Below are 25,097 nucleotides of genomic sequence, written 5' to 3'. Positions count from 1 at the left end.
CCGCGTGTCGTTTGTGCCTCACTCCATAGGTTTATAAATACATCAATAAAGCAACTCTATTGTAGTCGAGGGCGCGGTGGCCGTAATCTGAGATCACTCGATAATTGATGGTACATTAGTAGCTTGGCTGAATAGCTCGCCGAATAGACCTTTTGGGAATTGAAAATTGCTCGAATTAGCCCAAGCCAGAGGGCTGGAACCGCCAATCTAGCTGGGTGTGTGCCGATCCATAGACACTCATGTTCACGGCGTATAGCAGCGCACCTACAGACACGACAGTCCTCCCTTCTAACAAACCTACTACCACACACTACAAACCTCTCCTCGTCATAAAATATCGCGTCTGTTCGCACCTCCCACAGCAAATTGTAACAACCGAAGGGAAAAACAAGGCATTAACTTTACGCCACGAGTCATAATGCACACAGAGGTTTCGGCCGTTTAACTGAAAAGCTCCTGTTGTTGTTAATTGGAGTTTTAGGGCGCGTCGACTACTGTGGTCATTTTGCGCCCATAACAGCGAAAAGCTCCTAAGTGCGGAGCAGACCTAGGTCAGTCATAGGTCAGTCATAGGTCAGTCATAGGCCTTCCTCGGCCCCGCAACCAAACATTCGGGCCGCTGCCTATGCTAGTCAATACATTATGTCAGATAAGAGCGACTTGGCACCCTAGACCGGTGCGAAATGGTTTCCGACATTGCTACTCAGTGATGCTAAAAAAAAACACGTTCGTTATGGTCCAGCCGTCTGCTGCCGTCCGCTGCCACCCGTGGTGGCCATCGCGGCGCGTCCTATGGAGACTGCAACGCCGGACATCGCTGTTGTCGCACCCAAGATTGGAAGTGCACATACTTGAAAACTATGACACATATTTATATGCACATGTGCACAAAGAAGCCCATGTTACCTTCTAGGGACTCTGAGAGCACTTTCAAAGAAAGGGCCTTCCTTGGAGGAAGATGTAGATCTGCGCCTGTCCCTGAAACAGACCGCAACCGCTTGTCATGTGCCCTCAGCACATGTGCCCGCTACGTAGTTAATGCATGACCCCTACCTCGGTTTGCTTGAGTTTAGACTAGAACCCTTTTTAATGGTGGAACAAAACTACGTGCTCATAAGGGTTCATCCGCCGAGACTTAAATGGCTCGGGGACCCCTAACGGGCCGTGACTAGCGCCACCACTGGCCATGGTCAGACAATTCTAATGTGCCTGCCAGCGTCGAGTACGTCAGCATGCTGGAGGACCTTGACTCGTACGGAATCGGTTCGGATAGTAGTAGCACGTGGCTCTATGGTCATAAGCCAGTTCAGGGTGAGACCAGGGCACTATGTAATTATCACACACGGCTTGGCTCAGGGTTCGATTTTGGGCCCAGTCTCCTATTTTGGTCACCATCCGGCGCAGCGTGTGCCATAAGAAGAAACTATCATGAAGCTGAGGACGCCTAGATCCTGCTGTTGGGAGAACTTGTTGTGACGTTGAGGACACCCAGCTACCTGCCTCACGGGTAAGTCTTTATGACGCTGAGGACACCCAGCTCCCTGACGTATGAAGAAGTCATCATAAAGCTAGCTCATATATTGGGACAGCCTGTGCCAATTACAATTGAACCTTCTAGGCCGATAAACGATAAGAGCCCTTGCGCCGATTCGGCTCCAGCAGCCCGATCCGAAGGCCTCCCGTCAGGAAGACGATTGCTACATTATGTATTGCTCTGAAGGCATCTGGATAGACCAGGTGGCCCATGTCCCAGTGTCGTCAGTATATGTCGGATGCGCTCCACGCTCAGACGGGGCCCCAACCAGGCGACACTTGAGCTCACTCATGGCTGGTGCAAGCAGCTGGCCCTGGGTAAACGAGCGTCGCAAGGATAAAGGCTAAAACGAGAATGAGAATAGAAGGGCGGATGACCTTCTTAACCTTCTTGTCACAAGTAGGGGTAATTTGAGAAATAAAAAAAAACTCTCAATTGGCCGCGCCCAATCTGGTAGCTTTTGATATTGCCATGTAGTCAATGCGCTGTGATTGTACACGTTTCTTGTCCCGGAGGTTCTCTGTCTGATGGTGGCTACCGGACACCAGACTACCTGCGGGAGTAAGGAACTGCTATTTCTTGAAGGTTTGTTGCATCCAGGACGCGCTCTGTGCGCATGATTTACTTCTGTGCTTTCAATAGGCATGGGTGGGACAGATGGAGCATAGTTTTTAGCAGTGTTCATTCGGTGAAGTACCCTGTGGGCAGCCGTGCTCGCAATCGCCGCCCCAAAAATGCTTTCGTCTGTGTGGCACGTTGGATTGTAAACGTGCCTCGAGGTATAATTCGGAATGTTCAGTTTTTTATTTTCATCTTAATCAGTCTAAGATGACCCTCTTATGCCCATGGGTGGCAAAGAAGAACTGGGTCCTGATAATATTCTTGATTGGCCAGTGCCAGGAAAGGCTCCTTGGGTAGTCATTTCATGGTTGATAGCCGCCATCTGCGATGAAATCCATCCCATCCACTGCACCAAGTGTTAACATGATGTCTGAGTGATGAACATATAGCATGCAGGTGCTAAACAGCCCAGGTCAAATTGTGCTGAACGGCCAAAGTATTTGTGCTTGAAAAATGTCGGATTTGGGCACGCCGTGATTGTTGCTGAGATGTGACTCGATGTGTTTGGTGCAACATTTTTGCAGCCTGGATAGCCAGTGTCAGTCTAGAATGCATGCTTTATTTTGATGCAACTGAAATGTTTGCTCAAAACTTTCTTGCACCTAACTATTGACAGAGTTTATAGCAAGATGCATTCTTAGTGTTCAGTTTGAAGCATTTAATTGAATTGAAGTAATGTGTTTGGTTGGAAGTGAGTCATGCTTTGTAGACTGATTTATCATTCAGATTATTCTGCAAAGCTTGACAGACCAGTCCATGAAATGCTTGCAGTAGCTGCAATCCCATTCCAAATGGGTACCCAGCCAGCATCTGCTCCGGCCTGGGCAAGGGACATCCTGAAGTCTTCCTGCCGGTCTCATTATGCAGTCATCTCCTGAAGTCTTCCTGCCTGTCTCAGTATGCAGTCACCCATGAAATAAGCCCATTTAGGGGGGTTCTGTTAAAATGGGATTTGTGTGATTAAAGTGATGGTTTAAAAACCTGTGTACCAGGTTCAAAAGACTTGCAGGGATGGGTTTAAAAACCTGTGTACCAGGTTCAAAAAGCTTGCAGGGATGCCAACACTGTGTTTGGAGTTGAAAAATGGACAGATATAAAAACCTGCTGTTTTAGCCATCTATTGTCATTGTTGGGTTGTTAGCCTCTCCATAGGATATGTGTCATGGCTGGGCTTTTACTGGAATCCCAGGTGCATCTCTAAGGCAGGGTAATTACCCTGACTTGAAACTTCTGGCCTTTGTGGAAAGTCTGTCCTTGCCCCAAATGTTCACTCCAGGTCTACCCTAACAAGGTCCTGTAAAAACTTGCTTTGTTCTGCCAGGCAGATAAAATGTACACTATGCTTAATATTTGGCATGCAGGATATACATTTGTTTGCAAATGCCTTTTTACACTAAAAGTATGTGATTGTTCATGCAATAATTATATTGTGCTGAATTGCGCAGCACACTGCATGAAAAGCATTTTTCTTAACTAGCAATCACAAATTACATATTAGCAGATAATTTCCTTTCATTTCAAAAGAAGATGCTTTACCAATATGAGGCAAATTGTCATCTGATAATTGGCAGTGCCATCCTGCTCAGTTTTGATGTTCTGGACTGCCATGTTAATAAAAAAACTCACTTGGTTGGCCCACATGAGTTAGATAGTCCTGGTATTTTTGAGCAAAGAAAAACTATAATGAATTCAAAGAGTTTGTTTCTAGTATGGCATGATACATACAGTCTTTAGGCAGTCTTTTTCTAAGGAGGTGTAATCAGCTGTGTTTTCAAAGAATGATAGTGGCTCTTGTGCTCTAACTGCTTGATGGCAAAAATACCAGGCAGATGCCCATTAGTGATAACTAGGTAGCAAGGTCACTATGTCATTCACTCTCTGTATCTGACATTTTGATAAATTGTTGTGTTGACCACTGAGTCGATGCAGTCGATGCAGAGCAGTCGATGCGCCCTAAATCCCCAAATCATCATCATCATCACCACTGAGTCTCCTGTTCTGGCATTCTCCTGCTCTGATGGTCTGCTGCTCTGACAGGCATCTGCTCTGACAGTCTCCTGCTCTAATGGCCTGCTGCACTGACAGGCTCCTGCTTTGACAGTCTTTTGGTCTGACAGTCTTCTTCTTTGGCAGTCTTCTGCTTTGATGGACTGCTCTGACAGTCTCCTCCTCCAACAATTTCCTGCTCTGACAGTCTCCTGCCTTGACATTCTCCTGCCCTGACAGCCTCCTGCTCCAACAGTCTCCTGCTCAGACAGTTTGCATCATGTGAGTGAAGAGGAGATGACTCACATCCACCTGTCATTGTGTATTTCGTAGACTATCTGTTAGTCTGCATGCAATGAATGCTGGTGCATTTATGTGTGTTATTTTCAAAAAGTTGACCTGTTTAAGTTTTAACTGTGCAGCTTGTCACATTGTTTCATTCTTGTGTTGCCCATATGTGTAGTATTTTCACCAAGGTCTGGGAGTGAAATGACCCTGGCCATTGAGATGCCCTTAGGCCTCAGTCATCATTGTTACTGTGGTCATGCTGTGGTCATCTACACGTCCCCACATACACAATGTAGCAATTCCAGGACAGATGCTGTGTTGTTTTATGCTGCTCAGTGACAAATGCAGCTGCTGCACTGCCCACCAAATTGGCTGTCACTCCCGGCCAAATGGGGCTTCTTGATATATGCTAGTTTAACTACAATGGTATAGAAGCCATAGCTTTATCATTGTCAGCTCTACCATGATTTGTTAGCTACAGCAGTGGTGTATGCATGCTGTTTGAAATGCCAACAATTTTGCATATATTGCTGTCAGTTGTACAACAAGACTGAAGTGCTTAGTATTTATTGGAATAATCAGGTTCCACAGTATTGCTGTCATGTATAAGCTAGTTTGACTAGCATGCTTTTAACTTGCATTGAAGGCAATTTTGGAAAAAGCTGTATGTGGAATGTTGTTTCACTCAGATAAGGCAGAAGTAACAGCCTTATTCCTCACATGAAAACCAGTGGGATTGAGAGACAGATGCTTTGGTACTTCTGCAACATGTTTTTACTGAAAGATATATCAGTAGATGTTCTTCAATATCAGTGGATAGTAGATATTTAGAGATATCATTAGGTATTCTGTTGATTTTTGTTTTGATAAAGGCATGTTGCTGGAATATCAACACATCTGTCTCTGCTCTGCTAATTTTTCTATGATGAATAAGGCTATTACTACCATCTTATCTATATGTATGATATTCGGTGTGAATGTACCTAACAACTCGTAATGTTGTGTCACTTACATTCATAATTTTTACATGGTTAGGTTAGGTTAGGTTAGGTTAGGTTAGGTTAGGTTAGGTTAGGTTAGGTTAGGTTAGGTTAGGTTAGGTTAGGTTAGGTTAGGTTAGGTTAGGTTAGGTTAGGTTAGGTTAGGTTAGGTTAGGTTAGGTTAGGTTAGGTTAGGTTAGGTTAGTGACACAACTCGTAATGTTGTGTCACTTACATTCATAATTTTTACATGAACTTCTGTGAACTTGATCTTTGGTTGTGTCAAATTTTCAGAATAATAATGCCAAGTAGGAATGGACAATGGAATAAATATAGGTTGGCTCATGCCAAATGTTAATGAGTATATTATTTTTACAGTAGATTTGTTGCATTTGATGGCATGCATTGCATTCCCAGGCATCTATGCACCCCTGTTTTTGCATGAGAATGTGTCCATCATTGTTACAGCCAGTTGTAAAAATTACTTAGCCAGGTCACAGTATTGAGCTTGACGCATCACATGCATTGGTTGTTATGGTCACTCTTGTTTCCATTGCTAATGATGGCATTGACTGATGTATCTAAAAGGCATTCTGCCTGTGTTTGTGCTGCAGAAGTGTATAAGTACTCTTACCCACCCTGAGTGCACCTATGACTTCTGCCAAACTTCTGTAGGAAGGGACGTTTTTTGCCATTTATATTGTAACCTGTGAGAATGATTCAGGTAAATGCTTTCAGACATTGCATTGCATGTGACAATGATTTTATCGATCCATTCCGAATATTCGTTGGGGCATGTACTCCCGAAGTTGTGCATGCGTTGCGACCCAAGTAGTCCGACTAGTAATGTTACACGTTCTGCGATGGGGCGCAGCGCGGCGGCTGCTGTTGGTGTCTCGGTTGTATGCGGTCGTCTAACTGACGCTTGTCGAAGCCGGTCGAAGCCGCGCCGGGTTTTTGCCCCCGCGGCGCTGCACAACGCGATAAAAACTCCCGGGTTCTGGCGGGGTATTAGCAAAAGCGGATGGACGCTAGCTTTGTTTCCATTTTACGGGTAGAACATTGTGACCGTTTGTGCTGTGCTTTGCCTTAACACGCGCTCGGGTAGGGGGTCAAATTGACCCCCCAGAGGTTTTTCTGGAGTGGTTTCCGAACGGCGCGGCGTAGCCGCGCCAAATTTTGATGGCTGTAGACAGTTGAATAGCGGATCGTTTGGCATCAAAAATGTAGATGTACCTTGTGAAGTCGCTGACCCATGGCAGGTCAAAGTCAGGACACGGTTTCAGCGAAGACAATTTCTAGGGAATCCTTCAATCTGATCCAAGAACGGAGTGTTAGACGAAGCCATACGCCTGTAAGATGCTTTCGCAGGCAAGACAACAGTGGAATGAGCAAATTACATTGACCTAAGGTCAGATATGAAGGTCACACCAAGGTCAAAACCAATTTGTTTTGTTACTCTGGGGCTTGCTGCATGTGATAGTTTCTGGTGCTCATTTCGAATTTATTGATAGCAGGAACCGCATTATACATCTTACATGGACTTCTTAGAGGTAAGAATAGGTCATTGACCTAAAATGACCCAGGTCAACATTTCGTTTTGGGAGCATACTGCCTAGCGTAATCTTTGTTGCTTAGCCAAATGCAAAACTCAAATCAATCTTGAATGATTTTGGTCACCTTGACCTTCAAAAGGTCAATCAAGGTCGCTGACCTTGAATGAGCATGTGACCTTTTGCTTAGAAACGGTTGTCTAGGTTCTGGGGGCATTTTAAAGACCATCTTTGAACTTGACCTTGTTTAACCTTTTTTTGATCCGAAGGTCATAACCTAGGAATTTGAAAGCTTGACTTAAGTGTCGTCATGCACAGATCAACACACCTCGTAAATTTGGTGTCTCTAGCTTTCTTAGTTCCCGAGATCTCAGGGAGGGGGTCAAATTGCCCCCCCCCCCCCACCCGAGCGAAGGGTATCTAGCCGGCCACCCGGGCGCACGTTAGGATGATGGCAACTGCTTCGCTCCTGCAACCTGCGCTTCTCCTGGGCTGTGGGGAGGGACGCTTTTGACTCGGTTGAACGTATACCCATGCTCTCATGTTGGACAGTGCGGTGGTGGCAGGGGAGGAAAAACGTGCGCCGGAAGACAGAATGGCTGTCACATTCCGGGTATGTTTTCCTGGGGGGGGCGCTGCCCGAGCCTAGCGTGCTACCCCGAGATTGGGACCGTTCCGGCCCGTCGTCGAGTCTGCCCCGAGCGCTGGCCGTCGTCGAGGCTGACTCCGAGCCGTCTGGTGCTCCTGGCGCGCTCGCGTGGCGTGCCGCCGCTGTCCGACGCCGCCGGGCACCGAACACGATAAACAGGGTGCCTGTCTCCTGCCGCGGGAAGGGGCCGTATCAGCCCGCGGGCGTGGGGGAGGGGAAGCACCAGGTCCGGCGGCGCCCGGACGCCGGCTATGTACGGGCGGGACGGCACCGGTGTGGTCGCGACGCTCCGTGTCCCGCCGGCGGTGAGCAGGGCGCTGCGTCAGCGACACGGGCATTTGGGAGTGCTGGTGCCCGATACGCGCCTGCTGCGGTCGTTTCGACTCGTGCCCGGTGCACGGTTGTTGGGCTGCTGATCTCCGCTCGTGTGCTTGCCAGTCGTGTGGTCAGTTTGCACATCTTCCGGGGCCGGATATGCGACAGACATTCTGCATTGCCGAGCGTCTTCGGACCGCTTGTGGGGCGTCTCCGGTGGTGTTGTGTTGTCGAACTGCGAACTGGACTTCCGGCGATTTACGACTTTGAGTTTTTTACGACTAGAAGTTTTACCGCGCACGGACACGTGAGCTGGATAAGTTTTACACGGCCACGCTCATAAGTAGTCCTGAGTATCAGTTCATTATATTGAACAAAAACCATGTTAAAACGACTTGTGTAGCAGACAGGGGAACAGTCGAGATCCTCCTGTTTTGGTTTACCGCTGCATCACACTTCACTTTTGACTTGGCTAAAAAATTGTGTGGATATCGCCGTTTTGAATTTGAAATGTCTATCTGCAGGTCCTGCTTGAAACAAGCGGAGTATTGAACTGTCAGCACAATGAATTCTGGTGGCCAAGGAAATCGACCGAAGAAGACTCGAAGCGCCGCAATGTCCAACTCCAACAACAACGCCAGGTCAGTGGCCAGTGGCGGCGTGGTCCAAACCGCTGCGCGCGGCCGCCGGCAGCCGATGGTGCTGATGGGCCAGCCAGACCTGGACCGGTCCGGGCGGCGGCCCCTCGCTGTGTTGCCACGGACCGGGGCAGGTGTGGGCAGCGGCGGCGGCGGGTGCTGCCGGGCGGGGCCGCACATTCTTGTCGGTCCGCGACCGGTGGTGGTCCGCACCTCACCAGTAGGTCGCGGCCTGGGGCCCAGCATGCCGGGCCAACTCGGCGGCCATCTGTTCGCCGGAGCACGAATTTGACGTTCGTTATCGGGATATGTGCCATGGCTTTAATGGCGGAGGGTCCATGGCATCAAGACAGAGGAAGAGTTGTGAGCAAGCAAGTTAAGTGGGTGCTGTGGTAGGGCTTCCAACTCTTGCGATTTTTGCCCATCTGCCATCCTACACGTCTTCAACAGCTAACTTTCAGAACTATGGGTGGGGAAGGTTTTCTCCCCGCCGTCAAACGCAACGCCGGTATCATTTTGGTGATCGGAGAAATCAATGAGTTCTATGTCATCTCGTGTTGCGTTTATGTGTTTTGATACTTTAACCTCTTGCTCATTTTGGGGCAGGCTGGTCTGGTATCGACTATCAACTTCTTATCGTCGCTCAAAATCTTATCTCCACGCCTTCCCGTATCTCTGTATATCTGCGTCCTTTTCGCCCCGTTGTTGTCTTCCTTCAGCGTCCAAGTTCCAGTCCTCTTACGCCTTATGGCGTTACGAATGTGCGACGGTAGGGACCCCGCCAGTGCTTCACCGGCGAAAGGGACGGGCCACTTATATTGTGCGTGCGGAACGGATCGCATCAGCCGCTTACGAGGGAAAAAAGAAAAACATTATTGCTGCGGTCACTTGCCGTAATACAAATTAACATATAAATATGCAGTTTTGCGAAAATGCAGCAAGTAGCAATGCAATGTAGCGTGCTGTGTTGGTCGTTGGCGTCCGGGTCGTGCATACGATCATACATATTGCGCAAGACGTCGTGGCTGGTAAATACAATGCATCGGACATTGCACGTCTGTTGTCGGCGGTCATTTATCAAGGTTTGACAATTTCAGTTTTCTTCCAAACCTAGCTTGCCCAAACGTTTGAGGCCATGCGCACTGCTGGATACGGCGATGTGCTGAGGCTATATGGGGTCGCCTGCCTATCACCCTGGCTGGAGGGGCAGCGGGCACCGCGGGGAACCAAACCTCATGCCCCTTGTTTGCCAGACGCGCAGTGGTTAAAGATTGCATCTAGTTCAACCATCTTTCACCGTACTGGGACTGCCAACGCTATCGGCCGGGCCCATAAGCGGCTATTTTTGGCCTTCACTATTTTTGTGCCGAACGACGTGCTAAGGGAAACTGCTGTATGTGGTATGTACCCGCCGCGAATGTGTTGTGTCTTCAAGTCTTAGGGAGGTGTATTTGTCCGTATATTTATCCGTATATATATCCGTGCGTTTTCCGTGTTGTGGTCGTGCGGAGCTGCAGGGAGCACGCCGTGCCGCGCTGAGCAGTCAGCTTACACCACGCTCGGTGGCCCTTAGTCAGCGGATTTGTGTAAACTGTCGCATGGGACCGAACAGGCTCTGACATCCAAAGCCCCACCTGTGGGGTGCAACGCCGGCCGGCCAGAAAGGCTGCGACCTGATTTGACGGTAGGAGATCGGCGGCGAGTTCCATGGCCGGAATGCGCCGTGTGCCCAGCAGTCGGCGCGTATATCTGTATACCGCTTTGCTGTATATCTCCACAATCCTAAGTGATGAAGTGGCGTGCATGGCGGTCGGTTCCGCCGGCCTGTCTGCAGCGGCTGGCGGTTCTGTGCTGTCGCCCACCGGCCTGTCTGCAGCGGCCGGCGGGTCTGTGCTGTCGTCCGCCGGCCTGTCTGCAGCGGTGCGGTCCGATCGGAGCTAGGCGGTGTGATCGATGATGGGCGTTAGTGGCGTGTGTGGAGTACGGTTCGTGTCTGGGACGAGACGCCGGCGATCAGTGATGAGACCAGCGTCTGCCGGGAGACATGTCCCGTCCGCAGCCAGTGTGACCCCTATTGCCCGGTGTTTAGTTCGGGAGGCGCGGGCTGTGAGGTCACTGCTGTCCAGCTGATCGGACGGGACGCGGCGGACCGTCTGCGGGCCGTTACCCGTGTCAGAGGACGGTAGCGAGCATCTGCCGTGTGCTGCGGAGCCCCGCGTCGGGCGGGAGACGGACCGTTTGCGGAGGCGCCGCATCCCAACGGCGCGTTCCGGACGGAACAGCCGTATCGACCGGCCCGGCCAGTGTCCACGCGGGATCGATGTCCGCCCGCGGCTGGGACAAGGCCGGTCTCATTGAGGCGCCGGCCCCCCAGCTGCCATCCGGCGGCGGCCGCCGTCCCCCGGCGCCGGCCACGCCAACACCGCCGGGCCCGCCTGTTTGTGTCCGCCAGTTTATCTTGTTTATCGGTTTGTTTCGTCTGTCGTGAACTCAAGCGCTGGATGCGACGCACTTGATTCTCAGCCTGCGGAGATGAGCGAGGCCCGCACCCAGCGTTTCGATCGTCGGCTGTCTTTAAACAGCCAGTGTACATGTCTGAAACTGTTGGTAAGTGGTGGTCAGACTCATTGCCCATCTTAAGAATTTGCTCGGGTACAAATAATGCCGTAGAGGCTTTATGATCAGCTGTATGCAAACAGGCGGGTGGTCGAAGGAGGGCGCATAGATAAGGCTGCCATTTATTGTTGGTAATCACAGCGCACAGCGCTACTGTAATATGTTGCAAAAGTCATCGATTTTGTGACAAAAGGAAACAGTCAGATGAAGCTTAAGCAGTGACCGGAAGCATATAAAGCGTAATTTACTCGTAAGTTTGATCATGCCTCCATATTTGATGAGAAAACGGGTTGGGTGCTAGGTTTTCATTAGAATGCGTGTTAGCGAGCTTGCAGTTCCTGAGAACATACGCACACCTGAAGAAGAAGGTTCAGAGTATATATATATATATATATATATATATATATATATATATATATCCCGGATGTCTTTAAGTTCCCGTGGCTCGCCCGTCCTGCGACATCGATTTGCCTCACCCCCTCCCTGACACATCCGTAGAGCATCGGTTGACCCAGGTATCAGTATTGGGCATAGTTCCTGCGTACGCCGTTGCTCTCAGGTTGTGCTAAAACTGCCGCCACCTTTCCAGATCTAATTTTGACGAGTACGTCACACGGTGCACTGAAACAAAATGGACGCAAGTCTGCACAACATATCATTTTAACCGTGTCTTGTGGACTGGGGGGTGTACTTTCAGGCCCGACAGTTTTGTTCGTGGCTTTCAAATGGTTGAAATTAAGCTGTTTGAATAGTTACACGAAGAACACAAAAAATCTAACATTGCAAATGTATCCCCACATTTGCAAAAGTTTCTTCTGTGTTGGCTGTACAAGACAGTTTGGGACTTAATCGAGCAGTGTTACGAAATGCTATGGCGATCATTCCCCAGTGTAATATGCGTCAGGCCTGACAGGATATCTTACCTTTTTTTGTGCATATTTCAAGGCGATTGCTGGGGTATATGAATTATACCAGGGTGGCTTACGTTAACCAAAATCGAGTCTAAATCAAGTGTCATGTTTCGAGCTTGCCCATGTAATGATGGCAAACCTCATCTGCTGGTCGTTTTACCTCACAATTTGCCTACGCATATAGTTGAGAATTGCTTTTGGGTCGAGGACATATGCCTTGTTGTGTAACATGAATGCATTCTTATTTCCATTTCAGTTATACAATCACATACCATCATTATCTTTCGTTTTAGAAGACTTGACACGCATCGGATGAGGGCCAAAGTTGCGCGTGCTTTACATTTACATTAAACCAAACTGCTCATATACAATTAAATTGATTTGAAAGAAACTACTTACCCTAAACCAAACTATTACATTGCCACATCACACCCTCTGTGTTTTTGCATATAACTTTCGAGCGGTTGGCATAAGGACGCTGAAGTATACTGTAGACACTTGAATAACAATAGCCGATCCTGTGGTGTAAAAAATGAAATATTCTTATGGACAGTAACCTGAATTGGGTCAAAGTCGGCTGATGATTGTCAGCAAAAGTTATGGTTAAGAAATCCGTCAAGCTGATATAACAACGGATTTTAAGCGAAGTCTTAAAGGGTTTGGGACAAGATTACAAGTAAGTTTTGATTTATAAGTTCATTTTATATTAGTATTTTTATAACAAGGTTGAAGAAGGCAATTCAATGACGGAAGCTAAGGTTATAGCATATTGACCTTGGTTTATTCATATAGGTCAGAAGGTCCGATTCACATTTGCTCAGATTCACGTTTGTGCATTCATAAGAGCCAGAAGGTCAGGTCAGGGAAAAAATAAAAAAATGTCTGGTGAGTTGTTTGTGGGATAGTTTCTGACGCGCATCTCAAATTACTTGATGGCATAAAGGTAACATTTATTATACTGACTGCAAAGACCGGGTAAGATTACGAACCTAAAAAGGCCGTGGCCAATCCTTTGCGTTGAAGAGCTTGCCATCGAGAATAGTTTTGGACGCTGCTTTTAAATTTAATCACCAAAATTGTCTTGCGGTATTTTGTCATTTTGACTTTCTATTGGTCAAATAGTTTACTGACGTGGAATGGTTCTGACTGAAGTTTGCTTGGAAAAAGCGTCTAGATTCAGGCTGGTTGCGTGAGTAAGTCCGGCGGAAAAAACTTTCGACCTTGCTACCGAGTTTGTATTCCAAGTTTATCTATGGTCGTACCTACCCTGTAAATTTAGTGGCCCCAGCTCTGTTAGTTTTCTACATCTTAAGGGTCAAGTTACGCCCCCACCCATCATACTCCTACAGACTGCGTCCTAAATAGCTTACCGCCAGGACGTGTAATAAAGAGAATATTTCACATTTGAAGATATTGAATCAAACATGAGATATGATGAAATAGGGGCACTTACAACTATTGGTATACTTTTAAGTAGAAAAAACTGCTCTAGACACCTCAATTTCTTTGTTTACTGAATCTGCGTCTCGATGCGTCGTTGTTTGATTACGTCATCGTACCCTGCACAACATTGATTGCGAGCCATTGGATGACCTTTTGTAGAAATGGTATTCACGAACGTCAGCCATGAATGACTCGACGCTCTATGTTTTTATCGGCCTTGATCGCCGCACGGATTGTGCTATGGTAGGATTAGAATGGCGTTATTATGAAGACATGAATGCTAAGATGACTGAAATACCCTCCCCGAATACTGTCCATTTTCGCGGACGTATGTGTAGCTCAGGAACTAGAGGGTTTTAGGTTTTCAGAAGGGCATGACTGTGAACTGCATATACAATTTTTAAAGATGGACATTTCAGTTAAAAATCCCGTATAAATGTGGACCACTCCCTTTAACGGAGGTGTATTTGCACCAAATAAAGCCGCTATGATAAGAGAATACAGGTTATGTATAGACAGTGACGTGACAAGGTGCATGAGCAAGGCTAGTTGAGCTACGGAGGCCACTCAGTGAGAGGCTTGGAGCCATGCGGAAGGAAGCCAACCGTTACGGTGGCGTCGCTGACAGTGAGCGCTGGCTGCGGCGTCCGGCTGCCGTGCAGCGCGGTGACCGGGTCGGCTGGCCGGCCCTGCCCGGCCGTGTGAGGGATCGGCTTGGTGCGCCTGGTGGCCGCTCAGCCGCTGTCGCGCGGCCGGCTGCCGGCGCCCCGCCGCACCGCGGCCGGCTCTCCCCACCACTCGTCAGCGTCCGACAGGCCCGCGCGGGTTACCTCTGCCCCCCCCCCCCCCTGGCCGGCGATCGGCGACTCCCCCCCCCCCCTCTCTCCCCCGCCTGGAATGTGGCGAGGGTGGCGCCGCGACCCGACCCGACCAGATCGGGCCCGATGTGACCGGCCACCGTCGTCCTCCCTCCCCCCAGGTACCGGACCAAGGAGTCGCGCTCCGGCCCACACCGGCCGCCGCTGGAGGCGTCTGGCGTGTACGCCGACCCCAAGTACGCGCACGTGCTCACCTCGGTACTGGGCTGCACCGTGCAGGTGAGTGGAGCTGGCTGCTGCGGCTGCCGGACCCCGGCCAACACATCCACATTGTCACGGCCAGCGGGATTGTCAGTTCACTCACGCATGGGATGTACGCAGTATACACGCCGCTTGGTAGCCAGCAAACTGCGGCAGCGCAGAGGGCCGTTTCAGTCCACTTGCCCAAAGTGGCGTTGGTGTCAAAATGTGGTGCCGTCACGTGTGCCGTTCGTCCACTGAGGTGTCTGCGCAGAGGGCCGTTTCAGTCCACTTGCCCAAAGTGGTGTTGGTGTCAAAATGTGGTGCCGTCACGTGTGCCGTTCGTCCACCGAGGTGTCTGCGCAGAGGGCCGTTTCAGTCCACTTGCCCAAAGTGGTGTTGGTGTCAAAATGTGATGCCGTCACGTGTGCCGTTCGTCCACTGAGGTGTCAGCGCAGAGGGCCGTTTCAGTCCACGTGCCCAAAGTGGCGTTGGTGTCAAAATGTGATGCCGTCACGTGTGCCGTTCGTCCACTGAGGTGTCTGCGCAGAGGCGCCATAAATGGGAGACACGCGGTTCCACGCGTCCTTCGTCACAACTACGGCTTATCCAGGCATGGGACGTGAGGACGTGGTGTGGCGAACGTGAGACCTGCAACAAAGACTTGATTTTTGTGTCTCATTTCATATGGCGGCCCATCACCTCCTAAAACGCATGCAGAAAAATATGCCAACAAAAGACAATGATGCCATTATGGAAGCCCGCACCTCATTCTCCCCGTGGCGGACGCCTGTTGGGAGTTCTGTTACAGGTCGGGCTCATCCGTGCAAAAGCATGAGTGCCTGCCTGCGCCAACACCTCTGCCCCCACTGGCATTGGCCCCCTCCCACCCGCCGCCCACCCCCTGCCGTGCGGCGCTTTCTTCGCCGGTGGCGAGCGGGTGGGGGGAGGAGGGTGGGGTCGGAAGTGACCGCGTCGGCGGTGGCCACCAAAGTCACACGCGGTGTAGGTGTGCCGGGCGTCATGTGGGTCTGTCGGCCGTAGCCGACCGCTCCCGGGAGCTGCCGGAGATGTGTGCAGCCAATGGGGCTGAGGCATTGACATTGTGGACCTGCTGAGTTGCGGAGTGTGGTCACTGCAGTAAGTATGTCCACCCAATTTTGGAAAGCTAAGCGTATCCGCATTGACCTGACTAATTAAGCGTCGGTATTACGACCGATTATCAGCTGGAATCATTACATTTGCTTCTGGGATGGCGGACATTTCTCCGTTGTGCCGTTTGCTGTGTCGTATTTCGGTCATGCAGCACGCAAAAATCGTTGTCCCAGGTTGCATGGTCAATTTGTATCTAGCTTGATAAAGCGGCTTATTGTAAGGGAATTTACTACTTCCAATGTTAACAGGCCACGCGATATCAGTGTGTTTAAAAAGCATACATACCGATGGCGCTATTACAGGCGGGCAGGATGCTGAAGTTATTGGGAATGTTCGTCTCCCAAAGTTGCAGATGAATTGTGTCGCACCTCCATGGTGTTGTACACTTCGTTAACAAATCCAAATGTCAGAATTTCGCGGCCCTTTGGTTGCCAGCGCCATCTGTTTTACTTTTGGTAGATGGCGCTAGATAGCAATCATCTTTGCGCACCCGCCCTGGCGCGGCATGCGCCCTTTGTGACCGCACAGAGTTCAGGCCCACTGACCAGCTGCGACGCGGCCCGCTTTGTGTCCGAGCTCAAGCACTAAACATTGCACCGCACAAGGCCACCAAAATAGGTACTGGCCGGCGGGCGGGGTGCGTTGCACTCGACGGGCCGACCTTGCCAAGTACGGCGGATCGACCCTGCCGGAGCCGGCGTGACGTCATGTCTGACCGGCGGCCGTCATTGGCGCAGTCATGACGTCACGTCTGAGCGGCGGGCGCCGACGGCCGTCATTGGCCAATGCTCTTGCAGGTTGTTGGATATGTCCGCATTAGAGTCCTTTCTGAGCGAATGGTAGCTTCAATCCGCACCCTGAACTGGAAATGTGGCAGCTTAAGAGTCAATACCCCGGCCATTTTGACAGGTTATGTTCCGCAAGCGCAAGACGTACGCATGCTCGCACGCTTCTATGTAGCGTCCTCACAATGCAATACTATTTCGTGCGCAGTATGCGCGTATAGTGTTGCAAGATGGATGCGTTTGACGTGCTGCGCTCGAGTGAAGCTTGAATACGGGTCGCGTTTCATTTCAGCTTCTGTGTTATTGATAGACAAACACAAGCCCTGCCCACTCGAATGCTAGGCTGTTTCATACCAGCTACTGGCTTCGGGAAAGCGGTACATTAGCCGCGCATCTGTGCCCATCAAATTTGGGGAGAAAAATGAGTTTGTGAGCTTAGAAGCAGTCACCTATCAAGTCGCAAGCTTAAAAAAATAATGTCCCGCTAAATCCCTAGTAGCCCGCACACTAACTAAAAAAGACAAAACGCATGTCACATGATGTCGCCTGCGCTGCGCGCCGCCATGTTCATGGACGCCCCGCCGACTACCGAGGTGTTAAAACGTTTTGCGAGCCCAGTCGTCGACAAGTGTGACGTCACACCCTCCGCGTCACGAATCCATCATGGGTGCCCGACCAATCATAAAACAGGATTTCGGCTATTGGTAACGCGATAGTTAAGGTGAAACGCCTCCACGGTGACGACAATGCAATTGGCACGATCGGTGAAGCTGACACCGGCAGTGCCAGCAACGGGATCCAACAAATAATGTCTTCTTTCGGAGCACCACGTGACCCCTTCCCGCCATTTTGACCCTCGCAGGTGTTCTCAATTACTGCTGGCCGGCGTGCCATTTCTGCAATCTCCGCCGCAGGGTATTGCGTAGCGTCCCCAGGACCCGCCCCCCCCCCCCCCCCCTAGCCTTTAGCGCAGGCGGCAAGAGTCACAAAGAGCACTGATGGCGGCGGCCCTGTCGGCATTTGCAGAAACTAGTGATTTGAATCCTCCCACCGGGTGTGCTGATGTGACCGTCTCGTCCTTGCCCCTCACTTATTGAAGTCAGAGGGTTGGAGTACCTTTGTTATAGCCCGAGTGCATGCCAGTGTCATGATGTATCGTAGCGCGGCTTTTGTTACACAAAATCACCTGCTCAACCTGCTGCCGTGGGTGTGCTTCGAGAACACAGGTGTAAAAACCCTATGTCTCGTGATGAATTACGGCCTCTGGGTAGGCTTGTGAAAAAATGGCCCGCAGATGAGAGTGTGGAGACATCGTGCCTCGCCAAGCCACGCCACATTAAGAGCGATTTATCTATGGTATAGATGCTGCACACATAGCCTCTATATATCTATCAGTGCCTCACAATCTCTGTGTCCGTCAATTCATACCAAGGGCGTGCCTGTAGTGTATTGGTTAACGTGTCTGCGTCAACCACTGCGCGTCTGGGAAACCAGAGGCACGGGGCTCGATTCCCCGCGGTGCCCGCCCTTCCTGCCAGGGTGAGAGACAGGCGACGCCATATAGCCAGAGCAGCTGAGTACGTCGTAAAGCCCCAATAACGCACAATTCTTACCAGGTATGAAGCACCGCTGTGTATAGGGCCAACTCCTGAGCAGTTACACATAATTATGCACCATTTGTTCGTGTGTATGCTAGGAGCCTGAGAACTAGCCTTTTGTTCGTCATTTAACTCGTAGCTGAGTTATGGTGTTGGCTCCAGCGTGGACGGATCCAAAGCAACGCACTGTAATTTTGCGTTCACGCTCTGCTTCTTGTTGCGGGCTCCAACGGAGCCTTGTCCCACGGCGTTCATTGAAAAAAAAAACATTATGCAATAGCCGCACCTGAGTGAACCTGACACGCACCTGAGTGAAGTGACACGCGACGACCAGCACAGAACAGCAGAAGCTAACAGTGGACAAGCGTTTAACACCTTGAAGCAGTGCTCTCCGTGTAGCATTGTGTACTGGTCGTGGAAATCTGTCATACATTGCAAGAGCGTTGCGTTCAGACGTTTACACAATGCTGGGTGTAATGCTCAGTGACTTTTAGATTCCACTCACTCGGCTTGAACGGGTGCGAACTGGCTTTAAAATGCATTTTACAGAATCACATCATCTAACGCTACGTTAATGCGGGCAGCGTACAGCCCAGTGATGTATGATATGCACGGTTACGGTTTTTTCATATTCTTTTAGTTGGTGAAGGCGGGAAGCGAACAACTTGCCCTCGATAGGGGACAACGGCGATGGTATATCTCTTCAATCATCCACAGTGTACTTTAAAATGTTGGTGAATCCGGCTACCAAAAGTGACCATTATGCCCAGAACAAAGCCAGGAACCGCTGAGTATCCTCGTTCCGTGAGGGCTACAAACGCTATGACTTGAGTGAAAACGTCCGGTATTTTATACGCTTTACGTTGATCTTTCATATTTCTGTGACGTCTGTTGGGTGTACATCGAGGTCTTGGGGATTGTTCCGACACATGTAATGTCAATCGACCGTAAGAACATCGTCACGCAGGCTACCCCCTACGACGTCTGCTGCCGGGCCGGGCGTGTAGCGATGGCCGGGTGTCGTCGCGGTCGGCACGTCCACCTGACGCCGGCCGTGCCTCGGTCGTTACAGGTGCTGACAACGGCCCACCAGCGGTTCGAGGGCGTGCTCGAGTCGCTCTCCAGTGACAATGACGCGGTGCTAGGAATGGTCAATCTGGTCAACGAGGCGCATCCGAAGCAGATCGATCCGAAAGAAGTCAAGGACCGGCTCATCTTCAAACCCGATCAGATTGTCATGATGTCCATGTGCAACGTGGATCTGGACTATGCAGCTAAGAGTGCGTGTTGAAAACGTTTGGGAGAGAATATGCCCTTTTCCGAAGCCAGATTTCTGTGTGATGCGCGCGCATGCACCATTGCATCCCATGAGCGGTGGTGACGGGGTTATGAACTGTCATGGAATGAGGATTATTGAGGCTTGATCTTTTGTACATGGTTAACATCAAGTTAGCAAAGCCGGCTTTCCGCTGGGCCACCCTTCAAAGCATGTCCATTAAATACGTTTCTGAAGTGATCGCCTGCATCATCGTTGTCATCTTGGGATGCATTAGCTTGGTTTGGCAGCGTAGGTTAGCGAGCGACGGACGACTGACACGCCCGGTGTGATGTTCACAGCCGGCTTCCAGACGGACGCGGCCATCCAGGGCAAGACGAACGGTGGCCTGGGGCCCAAGGAGCTGCAGCCCTGGGTGGAGGATGACGCGCCCGCCGAACTCGTCTCGCTGGAGAACTCGGTCAGTGGGCGGCGCCTGGGACCCCAGCCGGCCGCCGGGCCCCTGCCTCAGACCGCGGGTATTGGGCTGCGATAGAGGCCAACACGGCATATTAGTGCTGTGCCGAGTGATGTGGCTTACCGTTGCATTCGTTCTGAAGGGGATGTTTGCGCGATGAAGTCCTTCTGATAGGACCGTTAAGATTTGTAGGGGAGCTTGTGCAGAACATGTGTAACTACTTGTACCCATGAGAGCGTCGATGAAGTAGACGTCTTAATGCGCTACTGGGTGTTCTACTGACAACGCTCAATCGCGTAAAGCTAAACCACTTCTCCGAGGAGCATCGTCTCGTGCAGAATTTCATGTGGCACAAACCAGTGCTTGTCCTCCACTTGCCAGCAGCTAGTGCAAAGGGCCGCATCTGTTCCGCAGAACGGCTGGGACGCTCGGGACATGTTCCGCATGAACGAGAAGATGTATGGCGTGAAGTCGACGTTCGACCAAACGCTGGCCGGCTACACCACTCCGCTGGAACACACTTCACGCGACCAGGAGGCGCACGCCTCGCGCATCGCCGACGAGATCGAGCGCTCCACTACGTCTCGGCACCGCGCCGACGCCGAGAACGGCGACGAGGAGGCGGCGTTCGCGGCCGTGGTGCGGCCAGGCGGCGGCGGCGGCGGCGGCGGCGGCGACTCGGGTCGCACCGAGCGGTACGTGCCGCCGGCGCGGCGCCAGTCGAGCCGCGAGCCGCCGGCCGGCGCCGGGCCGCGGCCGGGGCCGCGCGGGCCGCCGCCGTCCGGGCGGCCGCGCGGCGGCGCTGCCGGCCCCGCAGGCGGCGGCTGCCTGGGCTCGCGCGGCCCGCCGCCGCACCACGGTCGGCCGGGCGGCGCCGGCGGACGGCCGCAGCACGCGCGCGCCTCGCCGCCCGGCCACCTGCAGCCGCCGCCGCACCACGGCCGCCTCAACGGCGACGAGCGCGCCGACCGCGACAGCCGCGCCGAGCGAGACGGGCGCGCTGACCGGGACAGCCGCGCCGAACGAGACGGGCGCGCTGACCGAGAGGGCCGCGACGGGCCGCAGGCGCCGGCCGCGCCCTCGCCGTCGCCGCCGGCGCGCGGCACTAGTAAATCGCCGGCGGCGGCGGCGGTTGAGCCGGCTGCGGAACGGGCTGGCCAGAGGACGCCTGAAGAGCGGCCTCCGCCGGCGCCGGCTCCCCCGGCCTCGGAGCCGGGCCGGCGCGGCGACACTCGCCAGCGGCCGCCGCAGGGCGGCAAGAGCGCCATCGCCGGCTTGAAGGACTTTCGGCAGAACTTCGTGCTCTCGGATGGGCCGCCCCGCAAGGAGGAGGCGGCCGGGCAGTCGACGCATCCGACGCCGCCGCCGGTGGCTGGTCAAGCCAAGCCGGAGCCTCCGCCGGCCGCCTCACCAGCGCAGACGCCCGACGGCAAGTCAGGCGACGCGGTGGACAAGCTGGCCGGATCGCTGAACAAGTCCAAGCTCAACCCCAATGCCAAGTCGTTCACGCCGTCTCAGCCGGCCTCCATGCCCCCGGTGGGGTACTCGGTGAGCGAGGCCCGCACGGTCTTGTGGTGCGGGCTCGCCCCGGCCAGTGCGGCCATGCATCGGAATGTCTCAGCGCTAATGGTTGGGCACGCTGTCATCTGTATTATGTGGCGGCAATTAGTGCGGGCGTTGACAACACATGTCTCGAAGCCGGAGATGATTCATTGACGAAGGTATTCAGGGAACAATTTAACAATGTATTACAGTTCTGGTGCGGCTATAGGTGGGTTGATAGGATGCTGTTGTGTCACTGATGCTAGGGTGCTCCCGGAAATGTACAATTTCTGCAATGTGTGGCCAGCGTGGTGTCAATGTGTGGAGTTGTCTCCAGACGCACGTGGCAGTATCATGTTGGTGACGTGCCTCACGTGTATGCCCCTCAGCCGGCGCCGACGCCTCCACGTGCACCCACACCTCAGATGGCGTTGGCGCCCAGCCAGTTTCCCTCGCTGCTGGCGCCCACTGGCTACCCGAGCATCAATTACATCATGCCCGGCGGCCAGCCGTTCTCCATGCCACAGCAGCAGCCTCCGCGGCTACAGAAGCAGCGAGGTGCGCCACTGACACGGCATCGGTCACGGCCCGAGTGCACCGCGCTGGCTGGAAGCAAACCACTCACTGCGTTTGCTGTGTGCTGAGCAGTACTGCTGTGTTACATTGCCTCTTTTTTCCGTGTGCTCGACACAGATGTTGAAGTGTTCCGTTCGTTGAGGGACGTACCGATTTACGAGCCTAGCCGTGACGTGTCAGAAAGTGCGTCCGTCAGCGTGCAGCGGCGCTGACGACGTGCCGTGTGTGGCGCGCAGGCGAGTACCCGCAGCTCAGTGGGCTGCAGCACCGGGCCGAGGCGACGCCGATGCAGGTGGCGGCCGTGACCGGCCAGCCGCTGATGGCGCCGTCGCCGATGGCCGGGCACCCGGGCGCGCCGCACCTGCCGCTACAGCTGCCGCAGAGTGGCCTCCTGCCGCCCGCCGCGCAGCACTACCCCGGCCAGGTGAGCCGGCCCCCGCGCCGCGCGCCGCGGGGATCCGTGGAGAGGGCGGGCCGGGCCGGGCCGGGCCGGTTGGTGACACGTAAGGAGGGTACTTTCGCATGGCGAGGCTGCACGGCGTGGTGGACACCTGCTGCGTGGGTTGTTGTGACGTGGACTGGTGTGGGCTGAACGATTGTGACCGACCATGTTTCGTGGGCATTTGGTTGCGTCATGAATGACAACAGCACTTGGGAGCTCTGGTGTGACAGATTGGCACTGGATTATTGCGGTGTTGTCCAGTTGGCAGTGCCGTGTGCTGGTCTGTCGTGTCGTAGCGTCCTGAGCGCGGCTCCAGCACTAACTCTGGCCGTCTGTCCGGCAGCCGCAGATGATCGTACGCATGCTGCCGGCGCACGCGCCCATGTACCAGCAGCAGCAGCAGCCGCCGCCACAGCCGCAGCCGTACGACGGCCAGCAGGGCGGCCCGCCCCCGCCGGGGCCGCACCAGGTCCACTACGGCATGGTGCCGCAGGGCCCGGTGCCGGCGCAGCCGCCCACGCCCGGTCCGGCGCCGGGCGCCGGCGCGCCCGGCCTCATGTACCAGGTGGCCGGCGGCGGCGGCGGCGCGGCCGGCGCCGGCGCAGGCGGCCCCTACCCGCCCAGCAGCATGTACCTGGTGTCCGCCGGCCAGCAGATGCAAGCGGCCCACTTCGCCATGATGCAGGGCCAGTCGTTCTCCGGGCCGATGACGTCGACCGTGACGTCAATGCCCATGTCGCTGGGGCCGCAGCCCTACTACATTCCCCACCAGCAGCACGCGGCGCAGACGTACGGTACGTGGCCGCGCGGCGGCGGCGGTGCGCCCTGACGCGCCGCTCCCGCGCTCCGCCGCCGGCGGCGCCGCGGCGGCCGCCGGCGCCCTGGCCGGGCGGCCAGTCACTAGCCAGACTGTGCAATGGGCCGCGGGGGCGCGGCGTGCTCGCTCGCCCGGCGGATCTGTGTGTCGCCGCGCCGGACGGCAGCCGGGCGCGTGCTGAGACGTCGTCTCTGTCTGTGTTGCAGGTCCGGCCGGTGTCCACCCCATGCCTTTAGTGCCTAATCCGAACCACTGACGCTAGGGCGGCGCGCGTAGGCGACATTGACCTAGTGCATCTGACGGCGCGGGAGGCGGCCGGTACGTCCGCGTGCGCGTGTCGGCGTGCGAGCGCGATGCCGCGCCCTGTTGTGTTTTGTACCGTATTTATGCGTGGCGTGGATGTGGAGCGGTGTGTTGCGGGTGGACGCGAGGTTGGGGTGCGCGTGAGTGGCATTGCGTGCGCGTGGCGAAGCTGCAAGGCCGCGCGCCGCCGCCGGCCGACGAAGAGCGAATGTCTCGTGTATATTGTGTACATACGAACGTACGCGGCTGCCGCTGTTGCTGCTCGTGCTCTATGTTTTGCTGCAGCCTCTCTTCACAGTTGTAGTTGTGTTGTTTTGTAGACAGGTCGTACCGACTCGTGTTTCCTGGCTCGTTGGTCGGCGGTCTGTCGTGGCTCCGCATGGTGGCCGCCGCTCTCCTGTCTCGACTTATCTCCCCTGTCTGTCCGTGGCGGCCGCCGCTCTCCCAGACTGGACTTCTCTCCCTTGTCTGTCCGTGTCCGTCTAGTATCCCAGCAGTCATTCCTGTGATCGGCACTCACCAGCGGGCTGCGGCCGGCCCGCGAACTGCGGGGCGGGCTCCCTGGTGGCCCCGTCAGACCACCTTTTTATACGCCTCGGGCGCTGTACAAGGCGCGTGCGGCGCTGCCTTGTTTTAGCGAGTTGCGAGTGTGGTGCGGAGTGTCTGGGAGAGTAGTGCGCTGAGTGCGGCGCCTCGTCCCGACCGGTGCGAGTGTGAAACTGCGGCGGGCGGCTGGGCCTGGCCTGGCACCACACGGCTGCCGGCGGGGAGCAGAGCCGCCGCCGATAGAGCCACCTGTCGGCCCGCCGTCAGAGACATCTGTCGGCGGCAGCAGGGCACGGCCGTCGCGACGGAGCGCGGCCGGTGGCGCGTCTTAATTGGTGCGCCCGGTTTTAGTCGCCAAGATCGCCAGTGACGCGATAGGCGGTTGTCATGGCAACTGAATTTTAGGCCCATACTAAATTGCTTTTGCGGATGAGGCTTGCTAAAATGCCCGACGCGAGCCATCGGCGGGTGTGCTGAGCGCTGTATTCGACTTCGAAACTTAAATAAATGAAAGATTATTACACTGGGCTAGTGCATGTGTCGTTGTAAGGGCACGCTACGACGAATTAGCCCGGTCGAGTCAAACTGTGCTGCCGCGGCATCAGACAGGTTTTTGTAGAAGATCTGCGTGGCAGGCTTAAGACTTCGGTGCAAGGTCCGCAAAAAGACACTACGAGATGCGAACGGCCATTCCCTGCATTGAGTACACTGGGGATGTCTTGACCCAACGACAGTATGCGTTTCTGTTAAAGCAAACTCCGGAAGGGTGTTTCTCTTTTTGCGTTTGCGGGCAGTGACTGCTTCAAACCACTGGCCACCAGCGGCAATGTTATAGTTTGAGCATAAGAGAAGAGGCAGGCGGATGACAATTGTCGCAGCGCAGTTATGGCTGAGCATGGTGGCCAGTGGGTGGTGCACGCCAGCGAGTGAACTTCAAAATTTGGCGCTACAATGAGGCTCAGAACCAACGGTGTCAAGCTTCTCCAGTTCTGAAGCCCGAATATTAGG

At 53.6% G+C, this 25,097-nt stretch overlaps 1 protein-coding gene across 1 annotated transcript; it reads left to right on the top strand.

Moving 5' to 3' along the window:
- The first annotated feature begins 2,043 nt into the window (after positions 1–2,043).
- LOC119112773 (ataxin-2-like protein) lies at positions 2,044–24,610 on the top strand. The gene is made up of 11 exons (XM_037237054.1): positions 2,044–2,119; positions 8,451–8,567; positions 14,514–14,631; positions 19,203–19,410; positions 19,748–19,866; positions 20,278–20,517; positions 21,001–21,411; positions 21,795–21,963; positions 22,218–22,405; positions 22,767–23,217; positions 23,447–24,610. Exons 2-11 carry the CDS (start codon positions 8,491–8,493, stop codon positions 23,494–23,496), a joined length of 2,031 nt encoding a protein of 676 aa, XP_037092949.1. The 5' UTR covers positions 2,044–2,119; positions 8,451–8,490; the 3' UTR covers positions 23,497–24,610.
- The last annotated feature ends 487 nt before the right edge of the window (positions 24,611–25,097 follow it).

The sequence above is a fragment of the Pollicipes pollicipes genome, unplaced genomic scaffold, assembly GCF_011947565.3.
Source record: "Pollicipes pollicipes isolate AB1234 unplaced genomic scaffold, Ppol_2.1 Scaffold_7261;HRSCAF=8764_pilon_pilon_pilon, whole genome shotgun sequence".
In the NCBI taxonomy this organism is placed as follows: Eukaryota; Metazoa; Arthropoda; class Thecostraca; order Pollicipedomorpha; family Pollicipedidae; genus Pollicipes; species Pollicipes pollicipes.
The sequence above is the reverse complement of the archived record's forward strand: the minus strand, read 5'-3'. Positions and strand labels throughout refer to the sequence as shown.

Excerpts from the sequence above, each read along its gene's own strand:
- LOC119112773 (XM_037237054.1), top strand. The coding sequence starts at position 8,491 with ATGAATTCTGGTGGCCAAGGAAATCGACCGAAGAAGACTCGAAGCGCC. Across the intron at positions 19,867-20,277 it reads TCGTCTCGCTGGAGAACTCG|AACGGCTGGGACGCTCGGGA; the intron begins GTCAGTGGGCGG and ends TCTGTTCCGCAG. Across the intron at positions 22,406-22,766 it reads CGCAGCACTACCCCGGCCAG|CCGCAGATGATCGTACGCAT; the intron begins GTGAGCCGGCCC and ends TCTGTCCGGCAG.